The sequence below is a fragment of the Cyclopterus lumpus genome, chromosome 6 (genome assembly GCF_009769545.1).
Source record: "Cyclopterus lumpus isolate fCycLum1 chromosome 6, fCycLum1.pri, whole genome shotgun sequence".
In the NCBI taxonomy this organism is placed as follows: Eukaryota; Metazoa; Chordata; class Actinopteri; order Perciformes; family Cyclopteridae; genus Cyclopterus; species Cyclopterus lumpus.
Window position 1 is genome coordinate 5,020,734 of NC_046971.1, and position 21,399 is coordinate 5,042,132.

Consider the following 21,399-nt stretch of genomic DNA (forward strand, 5'->3'; position numbering starts at 1 on the left):
GGCATTCGAGGACCTCGCGGCGTTCGCCGGGCGGTGATATGATCCACCAATCTGTCCCCGGAGGCCTTTCCTCTCGAGTCAGCTGTCTGTTGTGGGTGGCGGGGGCAGTGTGATGGTGGTGGTGTTTTAAGGGGGGGGGGCGGGTGGTGTTAGACCATACCGACGAGAGACATGTGAACCAGCATTGACTGCGTCTCCTATTTGTGGCTCGAGCCACGTGGCGTCCCACCTCGGCCGTGAAGCCCGGTGACACACAACGGCTCTCTTTCTTTCTTTTTTTTTTATTGCGCGGTATCTGATCAGATTAGCGGTGACCGCGCACGCACCTTTTCATCTTGAAGCACCAGCGTGAGCAAATGTTTGAGGATATTTGGCAGCCGGTGACTGTCGGATATTTAGGCCAAAGAGACGATTTAAAACAAACAAACAAACAAACACGTACGCTTCTATTGTTTCTGGTGAGTGTGTGTGTGTGTCCTCATCCGCTCGTACACACATGTTCTCTCTTTCCCTGAACTCTTGAGTGTTTTCCTTGCGGGACAATTACTGTGAAAACGGTGGGAGTCAAGTTTTATAGCATAATTTGAGGAAATGACTCCGTTGGCAGTTAATAAAGCACTTTTAGCTCCTGCTATTGAATCCTGCTTTCACGAAGGTCTTAATGGTCAGTTTGTATCTGAAAAGTGTTCCTATTGTTTGTTTGTTTTCCCCGACCCAATTATATTTAAGTGTACATTGGTTTCATTATGTTTCTGGAGCTTGAGTTTATGTATAAAGTGCATTGTGAATATTTTATAGGTAGAATAGTGATTTTAAAAAACCCAGCAATTAAAGGCCGAATAGTGTTCACACACACGGTCATATCAGCAGAAGCATCTCAAGCGGCAGCTGGAACGCTCTACAAGCTCCATTGTTATGATCAGACTGTCAACAATACGGCGTCTCTCAAAAGAAGGAAATCAAAATATAAAAAAAATCTGTCTTTTCCATCGCAATCGGCATCAAAAACTAAAATATGTATGTGTGTGTGTGTGTGTGTGGTCGTGTCATCTGTTGGTTGCAGCGTGGGCTTCATGACTTTAAGTCCTTGAAACTATTCTGGGAAGAGAAACTGGGCAGAGAAAGTTTCATGAGCGAATGAGCAGCTCTCGATTTGGATTTTAATATATTTGACATAAAATGCATTAACGGGGGGGGGGGGGGGGTCCATCGGGGGGTTATTTCATCTGCAGAGGGGACACGAGAGAGTAATGCGATCCACCTCGATGCACACGTTATGCAGGGACGCACATCTGGCTCTCTGTCGCCACGGCAACAACAAACGACAGCCGGGACCCACTGGGGGCAGTAGATGATGCTGCTGTAAAGATTTAAGCGTGTTGGTGCGACCAAAACAGCCGATATTCTGTTATTGAAATCTAAATTTGGCGTCGGGCGGTAAATCTTTTGGTCGGGTGTTATTCCTGCTCAGGGAGCGCGCACGTGATCAGTCAGGTGAGAGTTGCTCTTCAAGGTTACTCGTGCACTCCTTCCCTGTTAGTTTAGATGTCACATGGCTCTTCAGAGACACTTTGAAACAGGTGCTAATGCATTTATTTTATTATATCTTTTGAGATTTATCCATCAATGCAAATACTTGGCATGTCTGTAAAAGCCCTTTTCACTACGGTTTAATGAATGAGCGTAGTGTCATCATCATATTACAACAGTCAACTTCTCTATTCGTTTCTTAAGTGACATTTTTCTTTTGTCATTTTCCTAGGGCAAGAAAAATGTCGACCCTGGAAATTCCCGCGTGAAGAAGCGCCCCGAAAGCAGCCATGTTTCACGGGGGTCTGTGATGTCCGAGCCCTGCGACGGACCAGGAGAAGGTTACGAAGAGGGGCGGGACGACAGAGACGTTCCTTGGTTCGTGGTTGGCTGTGGGGATGACGAGCAGGACATGGGTCAAATGGAGGCAGGCATGAAGAACGAGAAGTTTCGAGAAGAGGACATGGAGGACTACGAAGATGAGTCGGTAGGCGACACACACACACACACACACACACAGCTGGTGTTCAAGATGTGACACGTTACATCAAAGTGAAAATATTGCTGTTTAAGCTGCACATATAACATATCATAACTAATTTAGACTTTCTTACTTATTATCTTGTGAGAATCTTAACGTTTCGTGTCACGTGATCTCAAGAATCAAATACATTTTTTTTTCTTTTTTTAAACGCAGCTGTCATCGTTATCACAATTATCTAACTGTGATTGTCCAGGGTTCGTAACGGTCATGGAAAACCTGGAAAAGTCATTGGAATTTTATAATGGTTATTTCCAGGCCTGGAAAAGTCCTTGGGGAAAAAAAGATTAAATCCCAAAAGTTTTGGAAAAGTCATGGACATTTTTTTATATTCATATGTTCATTTACGCAGTTTGATTAAAAGAATACAAATTGATATAAATGTTTATTCTTTTAATCAAACTATTGTCATTTAAGGTATAGTCATGTATACAAAATGTTTTGGCCAATTTGGTTTAAAGTCATGGAAAAATAATGTTCTTAATTGCAGTAGCAAATAATTTTAAGTACGAACTAGAGGGATTTTTTTTTTTTACAAAATATTAACGGCCGCTCCGTGACATTCACTTTTCCCCGTCCGCCAGCCACCGGACCGACAGATCGTGGTCGGCATATGCGCCATGATGAAGAAGTCCAACTCCAAACCCATGACCGAGATCCTGGAGCGACTCTGCAAGTTCGACTACATCAACGTGGTGATCTTCCCCGAGGAGGTGATCCTGGAGGAGCCCGTGGAGAAATGGCCGCTCTGCGACTGCCTCATCTCCTTCCACTCCAAAGGTACAAAACGATAAGCAAATAAAATCACGTTCTTGTTTGTGTTTGGTAATGAGATTTTAAAAAAAAGAAAGAAAAGGTGAATGAGTTCCCAGTAACAAAGGTGGGCTTCTAGTTTTTAGAGCATTTCGTTCTGCATGTGCATACCGAACAAGCCCCGCCTTCTTTTTAGAGAGCTCGCCAGGTTTGTGTCGAGCTGTTCATGGGAATGTCTCAATGGGGGGGGGGGAATCTGAGATGTCTATTCATGGCTTGTTATTCATTTTATGACTTCGACGAAGGAGCGTGTGTGCGCGTGCGCGTGTGTGTGTGTGTGTGTGTGTGTGTGTGTGTGTGTGTGTGTGTGTGTGTGTGTGTGTGTGTGTGTGTGTGTGTGTGTGTGTGTGTGTGTGTGTGTGTGTGTGTGTGTGTGTGTGTGTGTGTGTGTGTGTGTGTGTGTGTGTGTGTGTGTGTGTGTGTGTGTGTGTGTGTGTGTGTGTGTGTGTGTGCGTGCGCGCATCGAGATCGGTCTGGTTTTTAATGTTCCGTTCGTAAAGCGGACAAATATAAAACGGATGAAAGAGGAAACCGACAGTCGTGCAGATTCATTGACTCCACGCGGCTCTCAACATGGCGACAGCTGAGCCGGTGGCTCGCAAAGAATGGCAACAGTGCTGCTGACGGATTAAACAGTGTTTACCTCAAAGACCCCTTAAGTGTCTTTTGAGTATCATGAAAAGCGCTATATAAATTCAATGCATTATTATTATTATTACCTGAGGGGGGCTTTATCATCCTATAAGAAGGCACACGTGGCCGACTGCTGTGTTAAAGTACAGAGAAGCTCACATTACCACACACACACACACACACACACACACACAGTTTGAGTTTATCACATGAGACTGTTTCTCCATTAAATTTCTTCATTTTTTCTTTTTAAAGAATTAGTATTTTGGGATAGTTTTCTCGGTCCAAGGGAACACGGTGTGACTTGTTGTTATTATTAGAAAGTAGGAACACTAATATTTCCTGCAGACACACACATGTGTGTTTTTATCTGCTCGGTACGTCTGTCAGTAATTTGCTTAATGCATAAAAGTAACGTTGAGTCTCTTACTTTACATGTATAACTTTAAAGTTTTAAATACATGTAAAGTATGTTGTAAAATCTAATGAGATATATCTATATCTATATATAGATATATTATTATTATAATATCTGAAAGTCCAATAAGTGTTTTTAAATGAGCAAATTGTGTGTTTTCCTATTGTCGCATAGGTGCGACTTTTATATTTTTGTTTGTTTCATAACTCATCTTTTCTTCCTCCATAATGTTTCAAACTAAGTTAATTACTTCAGTTGATTGAAATGATGAAGACGCTTCATGGGTTTGATTTATTTTTTCAGGTTTCCCTCTGGACAAAGCTGTGGAGTACGCCAAGCTCAGGAATCCACTGCTCCTCAACGACCTCAACATGCAGTATTTCATACAGGACAGGTAACACACACACACACACACACACACACAGTGTTTACCGTTAACACCAGGAACATGTTTGAACTACACACAACAAACTGCTCCTCCTCCTGCTGCTCCCTTTTTCCTCATTCTCTTGTTGTCACTGTTAATGCCAGTTACAGTTAAATGAGCTAGTTAGCGGACGAGATGGAAATAATTCTGACTGAAATCGTACAACTTTATCTCTCTCTCTCTCTCTCTCTCTCTCTCTCTCTCTCTCTCTCTCTCTCTCTCTCTCTCTCTCTCTCTCTCTCTCTCTCTCTCTCCGCATTCTTTTATGCAACCGACTTGCATTTTTCTTCCTCTTTTCTAATCGGAGGAACGATCCGATGATCGTCATGGAAATGACGACATGGCTGCTATTTTTGAAATGCCTTATTCCTGTTTTGCTGCCCAAACCCCAGAAACATACAAACGCATCAAAACCACACACACACACACACACAACCTCACTGTGGGCATCCTTTTCTTTCGGGTGCTACCTCTAAATGGTATTTGACTCCCTGTCCAGGAGGGAGGTGTACCGGATCCTCCAGGAGGAGGGCATCGAACTGCCTCGTTATGCCGTGTTAAACCGAGACCCCGACAATCCTGAAGGTCATTTCTTTGTGCATTTCCCTCGTTTTGTAGCATCGCTTTTTTTGCCTTTCCCTGTTTTCAAGCGTGTGTTTTTTTGTTGTTTTTTTTAAAACCAAAGTCTCACCCGTGTGCAGAGTGTAACCTGGTGGAGGCGGAGGACCACGTCGAGGTGAACGGGGAGGTGTTCCCCAAACCCTTCGTGGAGAAACCCGTGTGCGCGGAGGACCACAACGTCTACATCTACTACCCGACGTCTGCCGGGGGCGGCAGCCAGAGGCTCTTCCGAAAGGTAGAGAGGTCACCCACGTGATGGTTCTCACTTAAAATGAAAAAAAAAAAAAGTTGTGTAGATTTTTATTTCCAGGTTTCTCTCTCTCTCTCTCTCTCTCTCTCTCTCGTTGCTGTAGATAGGGAGTCGTAGCAGTGTGTACTCCCCGGAAAGCAACGTACGTAAAACTGGCTCCTACATCTACGAGGAGTTTATGCCCACGGATGGGACCGACGTGAAGGTACTCCGTCGGTGTTGCTTCATTTAAATTCACTCCTAACTCGTGCTGCAATGTTAACGTGTGTGTGTGTGTGTGTGTGTGTGTGTGTGTGTGTGTCAGGTGTACACGGTGGGTCCAGACTACGCCCACGCGGAGGCCCGTAAATCTCCCGCCCTGGACGGGAAGGTGGAGCGGGACATCGAGGGGAAGGAGATCCGTTACCCCGTCATGCTGACCGCCATGGAGAAGCTGGTGGCCCGCAAGGTCTGCCTGGCCTTCAAGGTAAACTTTAGTCATCACGTGGAGGAGGTCTGTTCAGCTACTATTATTATTATTATTATTAATAAATGCATTGGTAAATAAAGATCCATGCTCCTGGTTATGTTTTTTTACAATGTGAAAGCACACTTGAAAGGATGCATAGTTGTCTCGGGGGGTCTGAGGGTCGTTCCCCAGAAAAAATATTTTAATTATGAGACAAATGTCCTGCATTTCTACACCACATAACCTCTAGGTGTGTGTGCGTGTGTGCGCGCGTGTGTGTGTGTGTGTGTAAATATTCAGAGGTTGCCATAGTAACCCATTCTCACTCCTGCCTGGTGCAAGAGGCAAAGTAGAGCTGAGATCACTCTGATCATCATGCATGCATAAATTGCCGTATGATAGATTTGTGTACATTGTTTACCCCATTAATGGTCTGTCTGTCTGCGTGAGAGAAAATTAAGGATTCATTGTCGCAAAGTGGTTGTTGTTGTTGTTGTGTGCATGATCTATTATTGACTTATTTCTCTGTACACCTGTTGTGCAGGAAAACAACAACAAAGAAAAGCGTTTTGAGATTATCGAGGAAACCTGCATTTCCGTTTGAGAACTACATTATTTATGCGCTCGTCCTCCTTTTTTTGTCGTTGTTATTGCTGCCCAAGCTATTCGTGGTCAGAAGCTCCGCCTCTTTCCTGCAGTAAACACAAACACGGCACCGACTGACACCAACAAAACGCATAAAGACAACGACAACAAGAGGCAAAGAGAATCCATAACTCATAGGTTCTTTGTATTTCGCTCCTCACGTTGTTTTTAAGTATGAGCCCGAATGGAAGACGTTCCTTTTTCAACAAACAATACAAACCCCACTCGTAGCATCAGAAGCTTCATGAACACAAACATCACGTTTTCTTTGTTTACTAATCAACGTGTTTGAACTCTTTTTTTTCCCCAGCAAACCGTGTGCGGGTTCGATCTCCTCCGAGCCAACGGCCACTCCTTCGTGTGCGACGTCAACGGCTTCAGCTTCGTCAAAAACTCCATGAAGTACTACGACGACTGCGCCAAGGTCCTGGGGTGAGTCTGCTATCTGTTGTGCTATTCATCTTGTTTTTGTTTGTTGTCTATTTATTTATTTATTTTGATCTATTTTATTGTTTTAAAATCCCATTTTGGTGTTTCTTTTTACGTTGACTTTTGTGCTTCTTCAGTACATTTTCTTCATGCCTTTTTCCCATGTTTATGTATAATAATTTAAAAAAAGTGTTATTGTGGTTGTATAAATCTGCAGAGTCATTGAAAATATTTGGATTAAATGAGTCTGAAACGAAGGCGATATTAGTGTCGCCCGATCTTTATCTGCAACTGTTCAGAAATACAGTTCTTTAAACTAATTTAATAGAAATTCTGATTTTTTTTAATCGGTTGCAGTCGTCGGTAGTGAAAGTAATTAACAACAATATATGTAAGCGTCCGCTCTAACGGGTTCATTTCTGGATTGCGTGGTTTGAGTGCCGTGAAGAAGAAGTCTCTTTCATTTTGTTCTCTCTGACACTTTGAATAATTTAAATATGGCCTTTTTTAAGCCGTCACGTCGTAATTCATCCACAGGACTCCGTTGTCTGGTTTATTTCTGTTTAACAGCCTCTCCTTCCAGCTTCAGGCTGAAGACTTTACGAGTAAAGACGCTTACGTACACAAAGACGCGAGAAATGCAGCTTCTCTCCAGTAATGGACACTCGCACGAATGTAATTCCTCTTTGTGATGCTCAGGGAGCGCGCAGTGGGATTCAAAGACCTCGCAGGAACTCCTCATGAACCTCAAAACGGGGAGAAATGAGAACTTGAATATTATAGTTACCGGTGTTCATTTTGTTGTATCGGTTCTTTTTTTTTAATGAAGAAATCGGGGCGTTAATTTCCCTTTTTTCCCCCCCCCATCATTCTGTGAGCGTCTGTGACTCATTTATTTTATTTAAATTCTTCAAGATTATTACTTTTCAAATAAAACTGATTGGCACACGGAGGAGCTGAATGAATGGCATGTTTACTTTTCCCTCTGCGATATTTACCAGTTTTTTTTTTCTACCTGATTCCAATGCTCTTTATTTTTAATGTGTTTTTTTAAAGTCAGTGATTTACTTTTGGTCCTCTGGCTCTCCAGGAACATGGTGATGAGGGAGTTAGCCCCCCAGTTCCACATCCCCTGGTCTATCCCCATGGAAGCTGAGGACATCCCCATCGTCCCAACAACCTCAGGAACCATGTATGTACTGAAAAATATTATATATATATATATATATATATATATATATATATATATTTAAATTTTAAAATTGTTATTTCATTAATATATATATATACATTTTAAAATTGTTATTTCATTAATATATATATATATATACATTTAATTAATATATTAATATATGCATTTAATTAAATTAATATATACATTTACATATTTTTTAGTAGTCATTAATATATACATATATATGTACATTTAATTAATATATTAATATGCACATTTAATAATAATTATATATATATATATATATATATATATATATATACACATTTTAATTAATTATTTTGAAAGTCATTTTGAGCTTAATTTTGAAATAAAAAATGTGAACGCTCTTCATCACGAGCCGCGTGTTTCAGGCTCGGAGAAGCTCTCATGGAAGCGGTGAAATGACGTCTTGGTGCATTTTAATGTCGTCTTCTCGCTCCACCTCATTCAGGATGGAGCTGCGTTGCGTCATCGCCATCATCCGCCACGGGGATCGCACACCGAAGCAAAAAATGAAAATGGAGGTCCGACATCCTTTGTAAGTCTGATAAAAGTCTCTCTATACGTTTGACTTAAAAGATGTCGCCCTGGTTTCAGGTGACTGCATCTCCGTAATCTTGCTTTTATTATTTATTTATTCCCTTTTTGTCTTGCACAGATTCTTTGAGTTGTTTGAGAAGTACGGAGGCTACAAGTCAGGGAAACTGAAGCTGAAGAAGCCGAAACAGCTTCAAGTGAGTCAACCTTCTTTTTTTTCTTTTTTTTTTTCCCACAGTCCCTTTGCTCTGTTTATTTATATTTTTGTATTTATTTTGGCAGATTATGGCTGAATCCCTTTTTAAAGTATAATTAAAGGTTTGCATGCATCATGCTTTATAATTATGACTCGGGGTGTTATTGTTATTGTTCTGTTGTCACGTCACAGTCTCAAAAGATAAGAGACAAATTACCACCAAAAACCCCCCCCCCCCCCCCCCCCCCCCCCCCCCCCCGGCGTTTCCAGGAAGTGCTCGACATCGCCCGCCTGCTGCTGGCGGAGCTGGGCCAGCACAACGACTGCGAGATCGAGGAGAAGAAATCTAAACTGGAGCAACTCAAGACCGTCCTGGAGATGTGAGTGACGTCTGGCATCGAACGTGCGGGGGAAAAAAAACCCCCAAAAACATGCAAACGCGTCGGCGACGTCGGGCGCCGCCCATCAGCCCGCCGTTCATCCGCTTCATCTTTCGGGGGGCGGGGGGGGTGGGGTGGGGGGGGGGGGGGGGGGGTGTTGTTCAGCCATCTTGTGTTTCTCGTCGTGCTCGCACACACACACACACACACACACACACACACACACACACACACACACACACACACACACACACACACACATGTGTTTGACCTTGATTCTCATCCCTCCCTCTTGAGTCTCTAACTCTCTGCTTCCTCTCTTCTTTTCCCTCCTCTGTCTCTCTTCACCTCCTGCCATCCCATCACTCCTCCTTTCTCTCCAAAAGGAAAACCAGCTTGAATGACGCTCAGTACGCACCCTGTCCCCTTACTCCCTTTTTTTAAAGGAGGAAGGCCTCACCTCCCTCCTTTCCCTTTAGTCTACTTGGACTGTGCCTACAGAATATTAGGAATACCTGCTCACTCTCACACACACACTCATACAATTATAGATGAATGGGTATAAACATAGTAGTTTAGACGTAGCTAAATTAATGAAACATTTTGAAGGTATTCCTAATGTTTTGCCATTAACATCCATTCCTTCATCTCTATTAACACCAGACACACACACAGTCAAATGTCCTTGATGATTTCACTGTGGTTCTCTTTGTGTGTGTGTGTGTGTGTGTGTGTGTGTGTGTGTGTGTGTGTGTGTGTGTGTGTGTGTGTGTGTGTCCGTCAGCATTTACACTCATTTTAAGTGATTTAGCTGGAAATGAGTTCAACAACGTAAATAATCTGAAAAAAAAAAAAAAAGTCTTGAGATTGTTAAATTCCCCCCAAAAAAGAAATGCGAGGTTCAAAACAAGTTTATATTCTAAAGTGCAAAGGAATAATAATAAAATAAGGACATGCAAGTCCACTGTTAATTAACAGTGAATTGAGTAATCCACACTAACAGCTTCTAAACCGCAGCAGTGATTGAACTAATTTAAAATGTGTTTTCATCCTCCGAACCCACAACACACTGTGCGAAAGTCACATTTTCTTTATAAAGAAATAGCCAAAATTACACCATTTAATGTTCCTCCGAATAACTTGTGCAACGAGCGCTTTCGTCATAATAAATAAACAAATCTAAGCTTGAATTTCGTGGTATTTCATAAAAATCAGATGATGCAATTTTACCACAAACCAGATTCTGTAAAAAAAAAAAAAAAAAAAACACTTGTCTGAGACCAAAAGTCACATGACAAACATTAAAGTTACAGTCGTAAAATCACGAGAGAAATAACTTTCATGGTTAAAGTGGAACATTTATGGAATCCGAGATTAAGTCATAAATTCTGAAATGTCCCGAAAAACACACTTGCACGTTTTTTTTCTTCTGTTCACGTCCTTACCGTGTTTTTATTTTATGAACATGAATAAATACTAATATAATTAACATTGCTCACGTTCCCGCAGTGTTTAAAACGCTGGCGTCTCCGGTGTGTTGGAAGTTCATTTCTTTGACCCCAAAAGAACATTTTATTATTTTTAAATGTACCTCTTAAATCTTAGAGAATAGACACGTTTTTTTATTTTCTTGGAATAGGATTTTAGGAAATTATGTCTGTGTGTGCGTATTAAAATGTGTGTGTCTTGTGTGTCACCAGGTACGGACATTTCTCAGGTATCAACAGGAAGGTCCAGCTGACCTACCTGCGTAACGGCCAACCGAAAGCCTCAAGCGAAGAAGAAGGTGTGTGTGTGTGCGTGTGTGTGTGTGTGTGTGTGTGTGTACAAATAGCCTGTGAAGTTCCAATGGTTTTTAGGGGTAGATTTTTTTTTAAATATAAATCTGGCTTTTTTTATTCATATATATGAACAAACCTCTCTAAAAAACCTTCAGAATATATATGAGAATAATAATGTAAAGTTTTGTTTATAAAAAAAATAATAATAATTTAGAGAAAACTGCTGTTTTAAAGATTTCTATTGCAAAAGACCCGGCAGCTGAATGGGGAAACAATTGTAACTAATACATACAATTATGTTAAGTTTAAAGATGCAAATGATGCACTATCTCATGCTTTTGGTGACTTTAGGAGAAATCTACAGACGCAAATAGACAACGGGTGAAATAAACACCTATTTGTGTTTATTGATTACTGATATGAAACTGAACCGCGCTGCTGCTGCTGTGTTTTTGTTGTTGTTGTTTTTTCAGACTGTAAGAAGGACGGTCCGTCTCTGCTGCTGGTGTTGAAGTGGGGCGGCGAGCTGACGCCCGCCGGCCGGGTTCAGGCCGAGGAGCTGGGCCGGGCCTTTCGCTGCATGTACCCTGGAGGTCAAGGTACACGCCGGGGTCGCGCTCACGTTAGCTAGGAGGTGCAGAACCTAAATGCATCGTGAAACAACACGGATTCTATGAGCTGCCTTGACCTCTCAAATGACGTGAATTACTTGAGGGAGCTTTGTGTATAATATGCACACATGCCCGTAACCCCTACACACACACACACACACACACACACACACACACACACACACACACACACACACACACACACACACACACACACACACACACACACACACAAGCGCCTTTTAAGCAGAAATGCAAAATCTTATCGAAGGTAATTTCTCTGCAACGCATTCAAGATGGCGGACGATAACCGCACGGCCCCGTCTTTCCTTCCACGTGCACCGACGCTCTTGAAAGTCTATTTCCAGCCGCTCGCAGCAGCACCCGACACAACGTCAACACAACACAATGTCAACAACGTCAACCCGACACAACGTCAACAGTGCATAGCGGACATACCGCACGACAAAGGAGGTCCAAGGTGGAGGTTGTGTCAGACTCGACCGGCCAGGTTTTCAGGGCCCGGTTTGTTGGTTTTTGTTCCTTCACTTGAACACAATAATAGAATGAAGCACAAAGACTGTAAGGTCACGCGAAAGGTCACAGAATGGGGCGTGATAGCAACAGCTTTTCAACCTCGTGGGCGGGCGGCAGCATAATAAATGACGTTTCAAGCAGCAATGCGTGACAATGAGGTTTTAAACGTTGCAATGAGCGTGACGCCCCACGCCGCGCAGGAGGCTAAAACGATCCCGAAACACCTGAAAAGTGATGTTGACGATGTTTAATTCAAAGGTTTAAGGAAAAGAAAGTTCACACCGCTCTCTCTCTCTCTCCTCCTGTATTTAAATGATTTTACTGAAATTAAATCCACCCTTTTTGTATTTATTATGTTCTATTTAGAATTGTATTAGCGTCTCAAACAGGACAACAATGTAACAATAATACCATTTAATTAAACTATAATTATGTGTCTGTGTGATGTGAATCCTTTTCTGGGGAGCACCGTCTCTTCCTCTCGTCTCCATCACCTTCTCTCTCTTTCTTTTTTTCTTTCAATCTTCTCATCTTCTATCGCTTCCCTTTTGATAGACGGTGAACACATTGACATAGTACACAGAGTACACGCAGTACACACACAAAGTACTTCTTGAGGTGACGTCAGTCCGTTAACGTGGACCGTGCTTTATGAAGAAATAATAATAATAATAATATTTTTTTTCCCCCAGCTGCACACAGTCAAGTCGAGTCAGTCGGCGGGTTTAATCATGTGGAGAAACTGCACCTAAATACATCGGCTTCAACATTTATATTCAAAGCGACGGCCGTAATAAAGATTTTCCTACAACTCCTTTTTACTCTTTAATGGCACCATTAATATCCCTGTTGCATGCAGGTTTCACCCTCTTGACCCCGTTGCCTCCGTGTTGTATAGAGACGACTCCCCTCGGGCTCCTCTTCCTCACGCTTTCTGCTCCCAAACCTCGCACTAATCCGGCTGCTTTTTAAAAAAAAGTTTCTCCTAGTTTAGCCTCCATTGTGTAACATCAGATTTGTCTGTACACTAAGGAACAAAAGCATGAAGCATCAGTGTGATTTGATCTCGTTAGTACGCGTCTCCCTCCGTCAGCTACATTCATTCGAGTGTATTTTACTCCTTATTTTCTTTTCTTCAAGTAGGTTAATCTAAAGTATTTGAGCTCTTGTCCAGAGGATTTTTGGAGGGTTACTCACATTTTTTGTCCATTTTCACTTCATTTTATTTGTAGCTTCAAGAAAAAAGTTTCCCCACAAGATGACCAGAAAACCAACAAACACTAAATCCTTTATGAATTTAATTAAATGTCCGTCACGTTGAACAAAACATCCGTTAACTCTCTCTCACAAATCCAGTCGTATGCTCATTACTTCCCTCACACATGCATTGTTTTGCTAAATCCTTACTTAATAATAATAATAATAATACTTGTAAGATATGTCTTGTAAGTAGTGTGCCTTCACATGCGTGAGTTGAGTTGTGTGGGTGTTTGTGCCCCTTTTTATTTACTTTAATTAATCAAGGAATCGCTACATTTTTGGGATTCTTTGTTTGTCGTGGAGGTCGAGAGAGAAGAAGAGTTCAGGGCAATATAGAAATGGTCATTTTGTGAGTGAGCTGTTCCTTGAAACCAAAACATTTACGTTCACATTTGAAGTGAAAAGCATTTAATTTGTGAAGTTGTTGCCCGTGTGCCTATTTTCAATGGAGGTCTTTAGTGCTTTTTGGGGGACAATCGACAGGTCAGTTACCCACGATGCTCCACCCTGCTTGTGTACATTCCTCCAGGCGACTACGCCGGGTTTCCAGGCTGCGGCCTCCTGCGCCTGCACAGCACGTACCGCCACGACCTGAAGATCTACGCCTCGGACGAAGGCCGGGTGCAGATGACCGCGGCCGCGTTCGCCAAGGTACCCCCTTGCCCCTAAACATGTATACTTTTATGTCTGACTTCGGTGAGAACTTCTGGAAATGTTTTCCTGCGCCGCATCTCAGAGATCTCTGGGTTCTTCTTTAGGGTCTCCTGGCTCTGGAAGGGGAGTTGACTCCCATCCTGGTTCAGATGGTGAAGAGCGCCAACATGAACGGGCTGCTGGACAGCGACAGCGACTCTCTGACGGACTGCCAGCAGAAAGTGAAGGCCCGGCTGCACGAAATCATGCAGAAGTGCCAAGACTTCACGGAGGAGGACTATCGGAAGGTGTGTGTGTGTGTGTGTGGTGTTTTTAGAAGCTGAAGGCTCTCACTGGGCTGGCTCATGGTTTTAATGTCCTTCCCTGACTTCATATATATATACATTCAATGTTTTATCTTTCCGTTTCCATCGTGTCCCAGTTGGCACCGAGCGGCAGCCCGTCGCTGGTGAACTCCATGAAGGTCATACAGGATCCGGTCAAAACCTGCGACAAGGTGTACGCCCTCATCCAGAGTCTCAATTCGCAGATTCGCAAGAGGCTGGAGGACCCCAAGTCTGCAGGTAGCGAGAACAAGTCGTACCCTGAAATGTAACGTAGCCGCTAACTCTACAGACTTTTCTTTGGTTCAATGTGTGTTTTTTTTTGCTGTTCCTCCAGACCTGCAGCTGTATCACAGCGAGACGTTGGAGCTGATGCTGCAGCGCTGGTCCAAGCTGGAGAGAGACTTTCGCATGAAGAACGGCCGCTACGACATCAGCAAGATCCCGGACATCTACGACTGCGTCAAATACGACTCGCAGCACAACGCCTCGCTGGGCTTGGAGGACACGCTGGAGCTGTTCCGGCTGTCGCGCGCGCTGGCCGACATCGTCATACCGCAGGTTCGAGACGCCACTCGTTGGTTTTTGCGGCACATCTGAGGCTCCCTGATGCCTTCAGCTGTGCACGCATTGACTTAGACGGTTCAATCCTCTGCAGGAGTTCACACTGGTGAAGTTCACGCATTTTATTTTCAGTAAGCGGTGGTCATTTTTCCCCTTTTTTCGAGCATTAAATCAAACTTTAATGATCTCCGTGGGGAAGATTTAATATGTTGCACCAAAAAAAAAAAAAAGGTAGTGTGACTCGGCAGAGAAATAAATGTTTAGTACGCCATAAAGTACAGCAATCGCTTCTGGAAGTGATGCGGCATAATTCACAGTAGCATAAAACCCCATTTTAAGGCCTCCTGTGCATGAATATAAAATATTATGTGTTCATCCTGTCCGCCGTGTTTTTCTGCCTTCCACCGCCCCCAAAAAAATCTGCTGAGATAAGAGTCCATCGCCTCACGACCGTGAATAATAAGGAGATTACCTCCCCCGCCCCTTCATATCCTCCATATCAGGAGTACGGCATCAGCAAAGCGGAGAAGCTGGACATCGCTCAGGCTTACTGCGTTCCCCTGATGAAGAAAATCCAGCTGGACCTGCAGAGGACCCACGAGGACGAGGCCGTCAACAAGCTGCACCCGCTGTGAGAACGGCAACTTGTATACACGGCCAAACACACAACACACCGTGTGTGTGTGTGTGTGTGTGTGTGTGTGTGTGTGTGTGTGTGTGTGTGTGTGGAGGGTCACGTGCACCGCCACCGCTGTGCGTTGACGGTTCCGTGTCATTTTTTCTTCTCGACGTTCAGGTACTCTCGCGGCGTGATGTCTCCCGGGCGCCACGTCCGCACGCGCCTCTACTTCACCAGCGAGAGCCACGTCCACTCCCTGCTCAGCGTCTTCCGCTACGGAGGGCTGCTGGATGTACGTCTGCATTTATGGGTTTTTTTTTTTTTTGGTGACATTTTGTAGAAAAATGGATGCGAGCAGCTGAATGTCAACACGGGATGGAGTTTGATGGGTATCGGGGATCAAAAAGCAGAAGTCTGCTCAATAGATTTCAGTTTAACACGATTCACATCGGAAATATTCTTCCAAAACTTCATTGACGTCTGAGCTGCTTCAAAGACAACTTACTTTACAGCGATGAGCAAGGATTCAACATAATTATAGTAATTTATAATAATAAAGTAATTTAATGGGTCGCATTTGCCATATTATTGGATATATCCTATGCTCTTGATATAGCTACATTACCTAAACTCCAACGATTTAATATCTTTCATCGCACACAAAGGTTATGAATATTATATATTGTTGGTTAATACCGGCCGACTCTGCTCGTGACGTTGCATTTACGGAGTGTGTGTTTTTTTGTTTTTTCCCCGAGTACCAGGATGAGAAGGACCAGCAGTGGAAACAGGCCATGGACTACCTGAGCGCCGTGACGGAGCTCAACTACATGACGCAGATCGTCATCATGCTGTACGAAGACAACAACAAGGTCAGAGACGGTTTACGCTCTCTCGGTCATTTGTCTCCTCAAGTCTTTTTCTCGCGTCTTTTTTTATTTATTTATTTATTTTCAACTCCACGTCGTGAGCAGGACCCGTCCTCGGAGGAGCGTTTCCACGTCGAGCTTCACTTCAGTCCGGGAGTCAAAGGGTGCGAAGACGAGGAGAACGTGCCTCTCGGCTTCGGCTTCCGCCCGGCGTCCTCAGAGGTGTGTGTGTGTGTGTGTGTGTGTGTGTGTGTGTGTGTGTGTGTGTGTGTGTGTGTGTGTGTGTGTGTGTGTGTGTGTGTGTGTGTGTGTGTGTGTGTGTGTGTGTGTGTGTGTGTGTGTGTGTGTGTGTGTGTGTGTGTGTGTGTGTGTGTGTGTGTGTGTGTGTGTGTGTGTGTGTGTGTGTGTGTGTGTGTGTGTGTGTGTGTGTGTGTGTGTGTGTGTGTGTGTGTGTGTGTGTGTGTGTGTGTGTGTGTGTGTGTGTGTGTGTGTGTGTGTGTGTGTGTGTGTGTGTGTGTGTGTGTGTGTGTGTGTGTGTGTGTGTGTGTGTGTGTGTGAACAGGTTTGCGTCTTATTCAGGGTTATACTGTTGTTGTTTGTGCATCATTAACAACTTTCCAATAACTTCACACTCCCTGTGTACATGTTGCATATATTAGTGAGGACGTGTTGAGATAAAAGAAGAAACTAAATCATATTATCTATTATTTCCCTCTTCTTCGTCTGACCGATCAGAATCAAGACAAAAAGCCCAATCAGGGCAGTCTGGAGGACCTCTCCCAGGACCAGCTGGACCAGGCGCTTCCTCTCTCGGAGCCAATCAACATCCAGCGACGGTCCCCCATGATCCGCAACCGGAAGACGGGCTCCATGGAGGTACCGGACCCCGTCGTGTTGGACACACTTCTCTTTCATGTTTCTTTTTCTTTTGCATGTTACGGTTTTGTTTGAGAGCCGTCGGGTCCCTGAAGGTCTCGGTCTTAACCCCTTCTGGTCTCTGTGCCCCCCCCACACACACACTCAGGTCCTCTCTGAGACTCCTCCCACCCAGTCCTCCAAAGCCAGCACGACCCACCGACTCTTCCCCTCGGGGTCGCGCCAGTCTCCCGAGATCAAACCGGCCAGCGGCCTAGGTGGGCACCGTGTGTGTGTGTGTGTGTGTGTGTGTGTGTGTCATTTGATCTCCAGCTGTCATCACTGATCTTCTCTTCATCACGAGCTCCGGCTGTGACCTCACCCTCCCTCCTATCTATATATCTATATATATATATATATATATATATATATATATATATATATATATATATATTGTTATTTCTTTCACTCTGTTTTTCTTTCCCTCTTTTCTTTCCTCCCCCTTTCTCTCCCCTCTGACGGTCACATAGCTTCCAGCTTAGCTGTTAGCGGCAGCCAAACAGGCTCAGACTCTTAAACTATGTGAGTTGTGACCTCTCCTCTCTGAGGTCACAACGGGAAACCAACCAACTGTAATCATTACGTCACTTTGACGTTTGCCATTCGGCCTTTTTAAATAATAATAATATAAAGTCGATGCCGTCGCAGAGCAAACTTTGCACCGTGGGATCAGGACTCCGTTTATATTTCATTCAAAGTGAAAGCAATAGATTTAATACAAAAAGTTCAAGCTGTCAGAAGCTCTTCTGTTTCCTTTTGTGTGTGTGTGTGTTGCATTATGGGAAAATAATGTACCTGAACAACAAAAAATCAAGCTTTGTTTAATGTAAACACAGTACGCACTCAACCTGGATTTAGTTTGTTGTGTGACATTATGAAACCGCTGTGAGGTTTAATATTAAATATAAATACAAACAAACAATAATATAAACAGCAGCACAACCTAAGGCAACATAAACAAGCACATATTAAAGTTATATTTAAATCATCGGCTCATGCACACAGTGTTTAAAGTTGTGATTGTTAGAGCACTCCAAAACAAACTTTAAATCATAATAATAAGGGTTGTTGTTGCCAGACAAATAAACTAATTGTGGGGGGAATAAAACAAACATTTTAAACCAGCAGATAATTGCAAGAAAATGTCATTTGTGTCCTTATTGTATATTATATATATATATAAACAAATCATGATCCCAAACTACTAACCACATAGTTAAATGTGTAGATAAGATTACACTTCTTCTTGATCGTGATGCATACAAAGTTAAAATGTCTTCTCGAGCTCCTCTCACGTCTCCCCCAATAACGGAGCCCTTAAATGACTCTGGTTTTTGCTGTGTCAACACATTTCAAGGGCAACTGACCGCCGACGCGTCGACACTCGCACACACGAGCATTAAAGGCCGCCGTCTAAATCGAGAAGTGTGTGTGTGTGTGTGTGAGAACAGGGAGTGGACTCACTGTGTGTGTGTGTGTGTGTGTGTGTGTGTTTGTATGGGGGGCACTTAACTGCGGGTTAAACTGCTTTTGTTTTCGCAGTGCAGTTTATCTCCTTTTTCATGACCTAAAAGACATAATTAAAGTAAATGGATATATATATACGTGGTGGAGGGGAATTTTTAATTTTAAATGCATTTTAAAAATCAAGCGGGTGATTCAGAGTGCAGCCGGCGTCGTCTTGCTTCTCCCTAAATGTGTTGATCGTCCCGTTAACTCGGTGCTTTATTATCGCACGACTGAATGCAGATTGTTATGTGAGGCATGCGCTGCACCAACAACACACTGACTACACACTGACTACACACTGACTACACAGGCCCCCCGAGCAGACACCTTTTATAACAATAGAAAATAAATAACATTTTTAAAAAAAGTGTGATTTTATATTTATGGGGATTGGCTGCTGCAGCTTCAGCGGGTTTTGTGCACAGCGGGCGTCTAAAAATAATCCCATTTCCACACTCTACACACACACACACACACACACACACACACACACACACACACTGCTTTTCTTTCTCTCCATACAAAACACACACGCTCTGCATTACACAACACGTACGAAGCTAAAGGACGAACTGCAGTTACTGGGTTTTCACACACGGGTGCATGTGATTTTGAAAGCATCGGGTTTGTTGTGAATAATAAGCATGGTGTGTAAACTCACTCCCTCCCTCCTTCCCTCCCCCCCCCCCCCCCCCCCCCCCCCCCCCCCCCCCCCCTGGCTCCTCCCTCCTCACACAGGGTCGCTCTGCTCTGGCCTCTTCAGTGCCTCCGCCCTCGGGGTGTCCTGTAGCGCCCCCAACCTGCGGGACTACGTCCGCACGCACCACCACCTCCACCGAAAGCCGCCCCTGTCCCCCGGCAGTCTGCCGTGCCAGATTGGCATGTTTGGTATGTTCTCCCCCCCCTCCCCTCCCCCCTCGCCCCACGAGGAGGGTCCTTTCAACTCTCTACTTCCCGCTCCTTCAGATACTTTAATTTTTTTGGGGGGGGGGGCACATTCGGTATTCTAATTATTTTTTTTTTTAATTAAAGCTCCCTGCTTTTTGATCTTTTTCTTTCCAAACCAATTGTAATCTGTCGTGCACGACGAGGGGCACGAGAGTGATCGTCTGTGCAGAAAAACGCTGAGCGTGCAAAAAAAATTACAAAAAATAAAACCCCGACGTCGGACTGCGGGATTCTGATCGGTGTTCTCCCAGATCAGCATGCCCGCTCACACCCCCGCGCCGCTGTCTGCTTGGGTTTGATTGTATTGAAAGTGTTCACTCTCTCTCTCTCTCTCTCTCTCACTCTCTCTCATGTGCATGTTGTTTTGCACTTTATTCCATAATCCACAGTAAAGTAGTTTTTGTGTCTGGGAGCCAGAAGTCTGGCTCTTTTCTTTTTTTTTTTCATTAATCCCAATTTAAGGTAATCCTTGTGTTAAGAAACTCAGCCTGTTATCTTCAGCACCCAAATGATCCACCTTTTAAAACCCTTTTGCCTCAGTCTCATGTTGGTAGTGGTGAGTACAAGCAGGCTGTGTTTACGGCCCTTATAGCCGGTTTAATTATCCCAAACACTCGTTTTGTGACGAATGCAGAGGACTTCACTAGCAACATTAAAATGGATCTAAATTAACAGGCAGGGTTTTCTTCTTCTTCTTCTTCTTCTTTTCTCACTGCGGGTTTGAAACACAGGAAACTGAGCCGTTCACTTTGTCCACCAGGTGTCGCTCTGACTTCCAGGAGCAAACGGATGCTTTTTAAAAGGGGAAGTGAGAGCTGAATCAGCATATTATTGTTTTTATGGGGGGGAAATGTGAGAGGAAGTGTACTGGTTTCAATTCAGACTTTTTAAAATGACCTCCAGTGTTGGCGATGAGTAGTTTTAGAGCGTCCAACACCCTCATCGTGTTTCTAACGTGTTCTTTTTTTAAAAATGGATTTAAAACGCAATGTCATTAGTTATATAAAAGTGTATATATTTAATATCATTGAGTGATCCTGAACACCGGGAAGGAGCTCAAGCTTAAACGTCGGCTTTTCTCCCAACGTGTTCGGTGAAGTTTGCGTTCCCATTTAAAAAAAATTATTTCTTTCATTACTTTAAAGGGGCCTATCGTCAATATTTTCATTTTAATAATGCATCACATAAATACGCCAACTTTACGCAGCGTTATAACGATCCGGCAGCTCATTGTTTTACTGTTTTTGTTGACTCCCGTGGCTCTCATCGTGGTTGAGCGTGCAGCTAAAAGAAAGAGAAAAAAATTTGAATTATATTTGTCAGGTGGCCAAAAAACAAGGCGTTAATTAAGTGATCTTTAGGGCCGATTTAGTTACACTTGTCCAGTCCTTATGCTAAGCTAAGCTAAGCTAACTGTCTGTAGCGTCATATGTACCGTACCGACGCTGAAAGCGAGTTCAATCTTTTCAAACTCTCCAGCTAGAAAGTCGACCGCCTGTGTTTTCCCTCACGATGTCAAACTAGGGGAGGAAAGGAGGAGGAAGGAGGTTGAATTCACAGTCGAGTGCCCTTCAGACGGAAAAGGCCGGCGTGGCGCCTCCTGCATGTTTTAACTCCTCCATGTCCACCGTCCACTCGCCGGCCTTTCACGCTCTTTCTCTGAAAGACCTTTTTTTTCCTCTCTGTTTATTCAGAGGCGACTCTCATTTTCACGCATGTTCCCTC

The 21,399-nt window shown here is 43.6% G+C and overlaps 1 protein-coding gene across 8 annotated transcripts in view; it reads left to right on the plus strand.

The window, feature by feature from the left end:
* LOC117731812 (inositol hexakisphosphate and diphosphoinositol-pentakisphosphate kinase 1-like) overlaps positions 1–21,399 on the plus strand; it is a 30,860-nt gene that overhangs the window by 3,167 nt on the left and 6,294 nt on the right. For 5 of the 8 annotated variants that reach the window (XM_034534284.1, XM_034534278.1, XM_034534285.1 and 2 more), the window contains exons 2-26: positions 1,763–2,017; positions 2,656–2,851; positions 4,239–4,329; positions 4,862–4,947; positions 5,064–5,218; positions 5,337–5,438; positions 5,538–5,699; positions 6,637–6,758; positions 7,846–7,947; positions 8,423–8,509; positions 8,630–8,705; positions 8,975–9,084; positions 10,785–10,870; positions 11,339–11,464; positions 13,803–13,924; positions 14,032–14,214; positions 14,349–14,490; positions 14,588–14,811; positions 15,318–15,445; positions 15,611–15,725; positions 16,192–16,305; positions 16,408–16,524; positions 17,038–17,178; positions 17,327–17,435; positions 19,465–19,614. In XM_034534284.1, coding sequence (XP_034390175.1) covers positions 1,841–2,017; positions 2,656–2,851; positions 4,239–4,329; positions 4,862–4,947; positions 5,064–5,218; positions 5,337–5,438; positions 5,538–5,699; positions 6,637–6,758; positions 7,846–7,947; positions 8,423–8,509; positions 8,630–8,705; positions 8,975–9,084; positions 10,785–10,870; positions 11,339–11,464; positions 13,803–13,924; positions 14,032–14,214; positions 14,349–14,490; positions 14,588–14,811; positions 15,318–15,445; positions 15,611–15,725; positions 16,192–16,305; positions 16,408–16,524; positions 17,038–17,178; positions 17,327–17,435; positions 19,465–19,614 — 3,223 coding nt within the window. In that variant the 5' untranslated portion in view covers positions 1,763–1,840. The remainder of the gene's footprint in view (positions 1–1,762; positions 2,018–2,655; positions 2,852–4,238; positions 4,330–4,861; positions 4,948–5,063; positions 5,219–5,336; positions 5,439–5,537; positions 5,700–6,636; positions 6,759–7,845; positions 7,948–8,422; positions 8,510–8,629; positions 8,706–8,974; positions 9,085–10,784; positions 10,871–11,338; positions 11,465–13,802; positions 13,925–14,031; positions 14,215–14,348; positions 14,491–14,587; positions 14,812–15,317; positions 15,446–15,610; positions 15,726–16,191; positions 16,306–16,407; positions 16,525–17,037; positions 17,179–17,326; positions 17,436–19,464; positions 19,615–21,399) is intronic. The other 3 variants (XM_034534286.1, XM_034534279.1, XM_034534281.1) reach the window with 1 other exon arrangement.